Source organism: Triplophysa rosa, linkage group LG14, assembly GCF_024868665.1.
Source record: "Triplophysa rosa linkage group LG14, Trosa_1v2, whole genome shotgun sequence".
In the NCBI taxonomy this organism is placed as follows: Eukaryota; Metazoa; Chordata; class Actinopteri; order Cypriniformes; family Nemacheilidae; genus Triplophysa; species Triplophysa rosa.
The window spans coordinates 7,424,995-7,437,227 of record NC_079903.1 but is presented as its reverse complement, the minus strand read 5'-3'; the positions used below and the strand labels follow the sequence as shown (position 1 = coordinate 7,437,227).

At 37.5% G+C, this 12,233-nt stretch overlaps 1 protein-coding gene across 13 annotated transcripts in view; it reads right to left on the bottom strand.

Annotated features, from left to right (window-relative positions):
• The window catches only part of tenm4 (teneurin transmembrane protein 4), a 216,552-nt gene that overhangs the window by 32,420 nt on the left and 171,899 nt on the right, over positions 1-12,233 (bottom strand). For all 13 annotated transcript variants that reach the window (XM_057350986.1, XM_057350982.1, XM_057350985.1 and 10 more), the window contains 2 exons: positions 8,370-9,247; positions 2,664-2,836 (listed from right to left, as the gene is read on the bottom strand). In XM_057350986.1, coding sequence (XP_057206969.1) covers positions 2,664-2,836; positions 8,370-9,247 — 1,051 coding nt within the window. The remainder of the gene's footprint in view (positions 1-2,663; positions 2,837-8,369; positions 9,248-12,233) is intronic.

Below are 12,233 nucleotides of genomic sequence, written 5' to 3'. Positions count from 1 at the left end.
TAGGCGTAATGATTTTTATACTGGACAAACTGTATATTCTATTGCCTAACCAAACCCCAAAACCTAACCACACCGAAAACTTTCTGCATTTTTACATTTTCAAATAAACATCATTTAGTATGTTTAATAATCCATTTGAATTGTGGGGACCAGCCATCGGTAAGTGTGTGAGACTTTTACTATCATTGTGGGGACATTTGGACCCCACGTTGTATAAAAACAAGTACAAACACACGCGCGAGCAAGCAGCTGTACAGTCTGTCTCTCAGAGAGCACATCTGTTATGTAAGTCGGTCACTGCATTAGTAAAATGAGCCTGAGGGGTCTCTTGAAGAGGGGAGGACACAGTCTGTCAGGGGAAAGCAAAACACTCCGATTTCCTCTTTAAAATTCATTGAATTCAAATTTTTTGGTATTTTTAATCTAGTCACTCATTTTGGTTTTGGTATCAGTTTGTTATGAAGGTTTGCATAAAACACATCTGTTTACTTGACAGTCATCTTGCAGGAATCTATAGTTTAGACATGCAATTACAGCTTCTAAGCACTTAAAGTGACAAAAAATTCTGTCATTGACTCACCTTCTTGTCTTTTCAAACCTGTATGACTTTCTTTCTTCTGCAGAACACAAAATACTTTTTGAACAATGTTGGTAACCAAACAACAGCGGTGCCCATTGACTTTCATCGGTTTTGTGTCAAATAGAAGCCAATGGGCACCGCAGTTGTTCGTTACCAACATTCTTCAAAATATATTTTTTTGTGTTCTGCGGCAGAAAGAAAGGGATACAGGTTTGAAACCTTATATCTACATATTTTGTGATTGTAAATTTTAATTTCTTTCAATAGACCATTAGTCACCCTTCATGTTTGCTGGTAGGTTTTGCAAATGAAGAGGTTGGTTTCAAAATGAGGTAACTGTTTTTTATTATGTTATCATGTTTTTATTGTGTTAGTTAGCTGTATTTTTTTATAGTTATTATGGCTTAAATCAAAACAAAACAACGGCAGTTTGATTGATATTAATTGGAATGCACAATAAAAAGACATGATTTTTGAAAATCTCATTTTGGAACAAAACTCTTCAAATACAACCAATCAAAACTATTAGTCAACTTTAACATCATGTTTAATTTTTTTATACATATATTTTCGATTTCCTGAAAGTAGCGGTTTTGGAAATACAAGGTTTCCACCCGACAATGATAATATTTTGAATCAATCAGCAATAACATCCACAATGATCCCATAAATCTTGGCATTTAAATTTAAAACAAGCACAGAAACTGATGCTTTTACCAATAAGTCGACCGGCTCCACTCGCACAGACATGCACCCACACAAACGCACGTGCAACCTTGAAAAGTCAATAAACAGCACAAGGTCACCACCTCCGAGAAACATATATCCAGATTGTGCTCACAAACTGAGTGTAAAGCCAAAATGGTTTCCATTTACAAAGCAGACAATGGTGAATTAATTAGCAGAAAAGCGTTTGGCTCGCTGCCCTCTCTTCTCTCTCCCCAGCAGATGTCCGGGACAAGGTCACAAAGCGTAAGTGACCATTAGTTTGGTCTAGTATTTAAACACCATAGCAGAACTTTACACCCTCCTCTTCTCTCCGACGCGGTCATCAGAAGCCCGAGGGAGGGGAAACGGCCCTTCACATCAAACGCTCACACGAGCGCAAGAAAATCTTTACAGTTTCTTAGGAAATGAAACGCACGGGGCGAAAGAGTTCAAAGCTATTTATTGGGAATCGATGCAGCGCTTGGTTAGGTGAAAAACAGGATATCGAAATGCCAAAGTATGCAAGGAAAAATCACAAGCTAGGACGCCGACCCCTGGCCCTGACTGCACCCCGCTGTCTCCAGGCCAAAGTGATTAAAGTTTGCTTTTCTGAGACAGCCGATAGAGAAACTGCGGATTAGTGGAGAAGGTGGGCTGTGACCAACAAAAATGCCGGACAGGAAATCAATGTCGAGTTCTTTCTTCATGAGTGGGCGGTCTTGAGATTTTTAGAGGAAATACAAACACGCATGCCTTCATTGATCTCACCAAGTAGAGGTTTGTTTATAGTTGAATGGACCTTCAATTGCTGCAGTAAATATACTGATTTGGCCGCACTCAAGTTTCACATGGTCATCGATAGAACTTGGAAAAGAAATCTAAATTTCTCTGCTTATGTTCAGAATCCTCCATTGAATTGAATTGAATGACATTTAGTTTTAGGTATAATCGCTTACATCTGTGAATTTCAAAGATTAATACAGAGAAATTAAACACATTAAAAATAAATATATATACAGAAATGTCCCTGAATATTTACTAGTCAAAATGTTAGAACTAAGAAATACCTTGTTTTATCATAAGTGAAGCCTCTAAACTTGGTTTTAGAAGAAAATACTGCACTGCATTTATAGGTGAAGACTACCCAAACCTGAGATTACTAAGAGGTCTGAACATTTATATTTACACATTTGTCCTACGTTTTTCTCCGAAACATTTATACTATACATTTTGAGCAAATTCACTTAACTGGGAATCGAATCGATGACCTTGCCATTGTCGGTGCCACGCTCTACCATTTGAGAGACAGCGAAACTAAACTTTCCAAGACGAAATTCTTATCTGTACCTCAAGACATCACTCAAGACATCCTTACCTTGCATAAGTGTGTAGAAGGTTCCGGATGCCGAGAGGTTGGTGGTAACGGTGATGTCCTCTTTGTTGGAGCCCTCGGTTTGCACTCGCACAGTGCTGTCGGAATCAGTGCGGTAGCTGCTCACCCTTCCTGTGGGGTAGGTCACGTTTGTCAGCCGCCCGTAGTTGTCATACCTGTGGAGGTAGGAGAGAATATAGAGAGTGAGATGAGACGACACAAGGAGACGAGAAGGTAGTAATGAAGAACCAATCGACAGGCTGGACTGCAGAAAGCTTTAACTGTAAGTATTATGTTTTGACACAGTCAGACACAAATGATACCTCAAATCATGAACCACTCATATTTTCCTCAGGTTAATATAAACCTCAAGTTAAAGAACGTCATTCGAGTCTCCAGACTCTCGTACAATTCTTTTAAGATCTAAGCAATACGACTATTTTCAAGAAGTGGCTTCAAACCAATCCTGCATCATAAACAAGCACAGAAAGCCGAATACCTTTTATTAACTGCATATGGGCAATCTGAAATTGCTCTGGCTGTCTCGGCTCGGAAAATAAGAAGTGATGATACAAATATTTCAATCACAGAAAGAACTGGGGATAGAAGGTAGAAGTATAGAGGCGGACCTTGCATCTCTGATAAAGCCCAAATGGAACTGACCGCTTTAAGAGCGGAGACAAAAACTTGATACTTTGAAATTACTTGACATTACATTGTATTATCGATTATTAAAGACACTTTTAAAGGTCCAGGGTATGAAATTTAGCGGCAACTAGTGGTGAGGTAGTGAATTGCAACCAATGGCTCAACTCCACCCCTCCCTTTTGAAGCACTGCTGTGGCTGACACAGAACTAAGATTTCGTAACGTTTTTGCTTCTTTGCTGAAGGAGATAATGTATTTACGAAACACGCTCTGTAGAGCTGTTTGTCTGTTTAGGGCTACTGTAGAAACAACATGGCGAATTCCATGTAAGGGGACCCGCGGTGTATGTAGATAGAAATAGCTCATTCTAAGAAAATAAAAACATAACGCTTCATTATGTAAGGTCTTTATACACCTCTGAATATATAGTTATGTATATCATATTGCATTTCTGTCAATAGATCCTCTAACAAATTACACACAGCACCTTAAATTCCCAGTGAAATAAAACATGACAATGCCTATTTTTTCATGAAATATTGCAGCGTTTATTGTAAATAGTTTATCAATGTGGGTCATTCCCTTTTTAAAATCCGTGTGTCCACATAATCTTCAGTTAAAATCTGAAAATGCACTTCCGTCCTGTAATGAATATCCATCTTAAATGGCATATGTTAGACGGCTTGGGCGGAGCATCCGTTAACTCCTCCCCTTCAACTGTCAGTCTGCTGCCAGTTCCATTTCAACATCCAAACAAATCGCAGAGAAAGACGAAAGCCATGCCCACTTTTTTTCTCATTAGAAATTCCATTTCACTCTGAAATGCATCAAAATACGGAAATAAAAACGATCGCAACTTCCGGTTCATGGGGACTTTAAAACAAAGGGAAATACTAAAATCGATACTGAGAAGCAAAGTGCAGTTACACATTAGTCACATTTTTTTCTTCTCTTTGCCTAAAATTAAACTGAAAAATCTGATAATCACAGTTTAGTTAGTCAGTTAAATGTTTTTGTCTGTTTTTATTGATTTAACAAAGCAAAATTAAAGCACATACCCCCGTGAAATGGCACCAGCCTCACTGGCACCTATCTATTCTGGAGAAAACTTACTGTGCAATACACACAATGAAAACAGTCTCATTTACAATAGTCATAATGAACCAAAGGCCAAAACTATTATCCGTGCCCATTTACACTCCAAAATAGTTTTCATTGTATAAAAAGAAAATAGGTTGGGGGCTGGCAACAAAACAGAGGAAAATGGCTGTGGTTGACCCACAACATTTCTTTCTTTGGCAAGCAAGTAAATGGATCATGTTTTCTTCCTCTACACCCTCCTACCCCCATATTTCCTATTTGCCAGAATCCACGTGAGCGCTCTCTCAGCAGGCCGGAGTGTGGAGAGAGAAGACCGATTCATCTCAGCGAGGGAAACGAGCCAAGACCTCAAAACATCTCCTTTTAGAGCAGTAATCTACTGTAGTCATGGAGAAGTGACCCACTAAAAGGACTCTGGGACTGCAGCGTTTGTTGAGATGTGCCACTGAGACATGGACGCTGATCACCACCGGTGACCACATAAGACACACACACAGCAGGAAGAAAGAAACCGCAATAGGATGGGGAAGTGTCATGTGCCAGATTCGGAATACACAGCCGAGATCAGAACTGGTGTCCCGGAAAATACTGTACTTGGAAACGGTAGCTAACCATGCAAGAAATGAAGCCAGTCTTATGAAAACTAAATATAAAAATAAATTCACATACAAAAAAGAAGCTCATTAGTTTGTACCAAGGTTATTATATGTTTCCTACAACTTTAAAATAAATTCCTGTAAACTATTAACATATTTCTGTTAATTGAAATCATACAAATTTGGGCCTAAAATATTATTTAAAAAACTGAAACCGAACTAGAAATGTTGCCTTAGCAACTGAAATAAGTTTAAGTTGAGGCACTACAATTACTATTTGAAAAAAAATCTAAAGTAAATTAAAACTGAAACAAACATTAAACTTATATAACAAAATAATAATTCAACAGATAATTAACAAAATTACAAAAGTACATAACAAAATTAAACTAAAATTAACATAAAACCCAACTCAAAATATGAATAAAACCACAATAACACAAAGTATGATAACTCTGGTTTGCACTTTATGGTGCAATACTAAATTATATTATGTATTTCTGTAATGAAAAAAGCACAATATTTACCTACTAATAAAATAACAATAAAATAAAATAATTTTATGTTGTTTACCAACATTAAACTTACCGATTAAATCCTTGACATTGTTTCTAATATCTTACATACACGGGACATCAATGGAGAACCTGTTTATTCGGTTCGCCTGACAGTATAGACCATTTCAGCGGCAACAAAACATGTATCTCAAACTTAACTTCCGGACAGAGTTATTATAGTTTTAATTTTAGTTTTATTTAGTTTTATTATTCTTTTTTAATTAGCTTTTATTTTTAGATCTTTAGTTTTTATGTTAATTTTATTTAAAGTTTTAGCAATTTTGGTATATGCTTTTGTCATTTTATATATATATATATATATTTAATTATGTTGCTATATAATATTAATTCATTTCTATTTTAGTTTTATTTCAGTTTTTGTTTATTATTATAATTTTAGTGCTTTAAAGGAACAATTGAAATGTTGCCTCAAAAATAAATTGAAATAAGTTTAGTTAAGTTTTTCCCCATAATTTTTAGGTCAATATTTTATTTGATTTCAATGAACAGAGACGTTTTCAAAGTTTTAATTTTAGTAAACTAAAATAACCTTGCTTTCGGAAGACCTCCACAAAGAATCAATAACCGTTAACTAGCTTTAATGTAATCTAATACAATTAATATACAATAAAATGTTAACATAAATTAATTATAAAATAAATGGTTATATTAAAAACAAAAACCATCTATAACTGCAAGCATAAAAAATACTAAAAAATAACACTATACTTCTGAAAACAACGGAGCTACTGCAGCGCTACTAAGAAAGTATATTTTAGTAGGTATCACTGCTTCAAAATTCTTCAAAATTTCTCTTTTCTTGTTCTTCTGAGAAAATCAAGTCAAACAGACTTGGAATGGCTTGCTCGACAACACAGACGTTCCGTGCGAAGCTCAATTGATGGATGTTTTAGCAGATGTCTTTGTTATGCTTGTGCCTATTCGTACAGTCCCCCGCACGAGTCCGAGCCGATGTAGCATCCGCAGGCAAACACGCTTCACAGGGACATAATGAATTCAGGTGGCACAGATGATAAAGCGCTCGTGCTGCGCGTTGTAGAGCGCAGATAAATTGCTAGGGCCGCTCTGTTTGAGTGCAGGAAAAAATGTGACTTTGGTCCTCAGATGGCAGCTTGACCTTCAAAGTTAATTATGCAAAATAAAATTAAACAAATCGCAACTCGCAAGAAAACTAAAAATACAATCAAAACGAGCAAAACAACAACAGAGCTCTCTTTATCACAAAGACGACTCCATTCTGCCCAAGGGAAAGGACGGATCTAATTACTTGGGAGAGGAAAAAAACAAGGGAGCAACTATTGCTGATGTTAATTATTGCTTTCACCCCTCTGTCTCTAATTGCAATTATTGAGCAAATGTACTTTGCCTGCCATTTGTTCATTTAGCAAAGAGGGATTAAACAAATGATATGACAGCTTGAGTCCTGATACAACACAGGAGGAGGGAGAACAATGAATCGGGTTCTCCAGAACCAGGGAAGTATGCGCTTGAGGCGCCGCCACATACAGACGCTTATCTACAAAAGAATCATTTAGTGCATTTATCAAATATGAAGCATTTGTATGTTGAAATGAACTGTGTGAAGTCGAACAGTCAAGGTCACATAAATGTGACCCTGGATCACAAAACCAGTCTTAAGTAGCACGGGAACATTTTTAGTAAAAGACAAAAATACATTGTGTGGGTCAAAATTATCGATTTTTCTTTTATGCCCAAAATCATTAGGATATTAAGTAAAGATCATGTTCCATGAAGATATTTTGTAAATTTCCTACCTTAAATATATAAAAACTTTATTTTTGTGAGTGGATGGTCTGCCACAGTGCCCCTGATTAACAACTTCAAAGGCAATTTTCTCAATATTTTGATTTTTTTGCGCTCTCAGATTCCAGAGTTTTAAACGGTTGTATCTCAGCCAGATATTGTCCTATTCTAACAACTCATATATCTATAGAACGTTTATTTATTCAGCTTTCAGATTATGTAAAAATCGCAATTTCGAAAAATGGATCCATAAGACTGGTTTTGGTGTAAATAATCAAAATTATTTAAATATTAGAGGTAAATTTGTGGAATTTAAGCCATGCAGGAATCGATGCATGGGTTGGGTAAGACAAAACAGACTATGGGTGAATTTAACATAAAATTGAATTTAGTTGCAAGCTGTTGTCTTTAAATGAATGACACGTATTGCACCAATGCATAAATTACAGGGGGCGGGGACAAAAATGTTTATGAGTGGGCCCTCCTTCCCAAGGCCCAAAAGTGGACTGTACTGTCGACGATTTCTTTCACAAAAAATGTTACTACTTTTTTGAGGCAAATTTCTTCAAATTAGTGCCCTATGTAGTTTTCTACCACTTTATTATTTAAATCACCAAGCAGACGATATCCATAGCGAAAATTCTGTCTTAAAGGAGTAGTTCACCTTCAAAATGAAAATTCTGTCATCATTTACACGCCCTCTTGTCATTTCAAACCTGTATGACTTTCTTTCTTCTGCAGAACACAAAAGAAGATATTTTGAAAAATGTTGGTAACAGAACCACACAGAACCCCATTCACTTCTATTGTAGCCAATGCAAGAGAATGGGGGGCTGTTAAAACATTCTTCCAAATATCTTCTTTTGTGTTCTGCGGAAGAAAGAAAGTCATACAGGTTTGAAATGACAAGAGGGTGAGTAAAGGATGGCAGAATTTTCATTTTGAAGGTGAATAAGCAATACTTCATGCCTCACATTTCTTTAGGAGGTCTTTAGTATATCTGTAAATTATGAGTATACTCACTCATAGAAAGTGGTCCATCCATCTTCATTGCTTTTTGTGGCCAGCAGTCCCGAGCTTCCATGATAGGTCATCATGGCCATCTCTTGGCCTTGTGCGGCAAAACTTTTTAAAGCGTTATTAGTTCCTATAGTAAACCAGAAAGTCTGGCCATCAGGACCCATCAGCCAAAGCGGCAATCCAGTTGTGTCTCTACGTATGGTAACTTTGTTTCTATTTTTGTCCGTGATGCTGCTCACGTCACCCTCGCCCGAGTAGGTCAGGTTGTACAGGTGGTCTCCGGTGGTCAGACTTTGAGTGAAGATGTGACTCCCGTTGACATCAAACAGGTAAAGTTCATCATCAATCGGCGAGGAAATCTCGTACATGTTTAACGGGTTGAGGAACGGTTTGTTCTTTCTGACGTACCGGATGCGTATGTTACCCAAGTCTGCGATAAAGAGTTCTCCATCTGGCGAGACCGCCAGCGAGGAAGGCGCGTTTAGTCTGGCGTCTTTGGCGTAGCCATCATCGCCGGAGTAGCAGTCACAGTTCGCGTCGTTTTTGCAGTCGCAGCCACTAGGGGCGCCGGCGACCAGAGAGATCTCACCGTTGGTCGAGACCTGTCGCACGCGGTTGATCTTTTTCTCGTCCGATTCGGAGATGTAAAGTATGCCATTGTGGGAGACGGCGAGAGCGTTGGCCGATTCCAAAGTGGCGTGGATGGCAACTTTGCTGACCAGGAAGTGATCCAGGCCGGGAACCTGGCAGTGCATTGGCCTGCCGGCTACGATTCTCACTTGATGGTTTTCGGAGATCTGCAGGACCACATTGTTGTCCAGCACATACAGGGAATTGTCCATCGGGCTTACGGCAAGGTCAGTCGGCCACTCCAGACGTACCTGTAAGGGGAAAGGAGAAAAAATTAGGCCAGCGTAAAGAACACATTGAAATTGCTTTGAAGGAAAAAGATTTATGGTGCTCATACATAAAACACCAGATTTCAATGAATAATGAAAATGTAAACATTGTAGTACATCAAAGAAAAGAAAGTACATATTTTAATTAAATTATTTTAATTTTATCTTTTATTTTATTTATATTCAATTATCTTTTGTTTTATTTATATTAAATCATCTTTTGTTTTATTTAAATTAAATCATCTTTTGCCTTATTTTAATAAATCATCTTTATTTTATTTTATTGTATTTCATTTCATTTATTTTATGGCTTGTTTTGTACTTGGGTAAAGTCACAGATTTTTATTTATTCATCCAGTTATTTTAATTAAACTCAAATGTTTTATGTATTAAATAACAAATCTAATAAATCAAACCTGACATCATTAATAACATGAGCATGTGCAAATACATCTACTGCTGTATAAACAGTTTGATAAAAGTTAAAAAGTTTGCAATTCTTTGAGTCAAAATGTGAGTCAAGCGATCAATTTAAATTAACGCAACGAGGAGGAAAAGATCATGTGGACTTGCTTAGCACGAGCCTCCTTAAATGCGTTACACAGTATCTGTCAACATGGATGTCTTTCTCTAGATTTGGGTTATTCAAAGACTGACTGCAGAGGAACAGGACCTTTGTGGAAAAAACATGGAACACTTATCAAACAGGAGCGCTGCCTTCTGCCCAGCCATACATTATTACTGATTGTTCTGAAAATATTGCAGCTGGCTTTTAACACACAGGAGTGATTGAATCTGGCGGCTTTGCACAAGCCCTCTCGTCACTGGGGGAACGTAATCTCTCTCTAATGGGGACACATACATAGTGTCTTTTTCAATAGTGTTCTTGGCAAGGGAACAAGCTCGGCTGATTAAAAAATGTTTTAAATGCACCGAATGAATAGACAAAAAAGCTACCAAGCTGAGTCTTATATTAAAAAATGATATAAAAGTCGGAAACTCATTTGGAGTTGTTGACTGGGACTATATACAACTAATATTTGTTTAGTATTAAAGTCCCAGTGAAATAAAAAATGACAATGCCTATTTTTTCATGAAATATTGCAGCATTTATTGTAAATAGTTTATCAATGTGGGTCATTATCTTTTTAAAATTCATGTGCCCTCATAATCTTCAGTTAAAATCTGAAAACTTCCATCCTTTAATGACTACCCATCTTAAATGACGTGTGTTAGATGGCTTGGGCGGAGCATCCGTTAACTGCTCCCCTACATTCAATCAAATAGCAGAGAAAGACGAAAGCCACGCCCACTATTTTTTCTCATTACAAATTCCATTTCACTTGGAAATGCGTCAAAATACGGAAGTAAAAACGATCGCAACTTCCGGTTCACTTTAATACTTAATATATCCTTAGAAATTCTCCTTCCTCCGTGCTCAAAATATCTGGGAAACATTTGGTGTGCATTTGTACTTTCAGGGGGAATTGTGCGTAATTTTGGGGTACGTGAATTGCAGTATTTGTAATGGAACTGCAGCTTTACAAAGGTTATTTATATATTTGGCAGACACAGACAATTCATTCATAGTATATTTATGTTCCTGGGAGAGTCGCTAGCGCTAACAATTGAGCTGAAGGCAAGCACACGTCAGTATTAAACGTTATCTTTTGACTTGATATGTCCCTGGGTAACTGGAAATGGATAACCATTGCAAACATGGAGGATCCTCTATTAAAAAGCGAAAGGATTTCTCCGTCCTGAAAGATTCTGGACTGGCCGATAAGTCCTCACCATAAAACATAGCACTCAATACAGCATCCTCCTCTCATTCCTGGAAATGATCCGCACGCCCTGAGCTGATCTATATCAAAACTGCCACTTGGACGCTGGTCTGCAGTAATCTATTGGCCACAGTCACTGCCATGGCTTAAGTAGCACCGAGCATCGATTTTAAGATACGATTAGGTCAAAGTAAGATTTAAAGAATGAAGACTCGCTGGCCTACTGAATTGTCACGTTGTGTTCGATATTGGTCAGCGATATCTCCCCCGGGCAGAAACTGACAACAGGCGAACGTGACATGATATCAACCTCGTTGTATCTCTTATCAAGGCCGGGAGATTTATGTAATAAGACATATCATGGCGCTGATGTGCTGCAGTAGTGGCAGTGCGGCAAGGTTAAATTATTTTATGCGAAGGGATAGTTCACATAAAAAAATGAACATTTCATAATTTACCTGTATGACTTTCTTTTGTGCAGAACACAAAGAAGATATTTTGAAGAATGTTGGTAACCGAACAACACTGACCACCATTGACTCCCTTTATGGACCCAAATCCTCGAAGACATTTCTCAAAATATCTCTTGTGTTCCACTGAAAATAAAAAAGGGGTTTTGAACGACATAAGGGTGGGTGAATGAATGATGACAGAACTTTTATTTTTGGGTGAACTATCCCTTTAAAATCTTTGAAAACTGTTACTAAGCAACAGCTCTTCCATGACTTTATGGTAGGTTTAGGGTTAGGGCAAAGATTATTATAGAACAACACGTTTATCGACTTGTACTTTTTGCAACACGATGAGCAAATGAAAACAAACAGGTGTCTCTGTTACACACGCTATCAGGGGTAAAATCATTTTATTGAATCCATTTTATTCCAACAGCGCAAGTTACGTATTTAACGCCTCTGCGTGTGGGGGAATTCACACCCGTGCGAGTGATTGACAGGATGTATCAGCTCAGTTTCTCTCTATCCCCTCACACTTTCACACGCTAACAGATAGAGAGAATAAATGACTGCCACCCTCATGAATCCGACGCTAGAACGGCTGCTGTTAAATTCTTCAACGTATGCTCAAATACATGAGACCATACAAACTTGACCTTGTTTGAAAGCATCTTGAACTTGAATCCTAAATAACAAACATCTCCTCACGATTGATTTTCATATCAGTTTGAT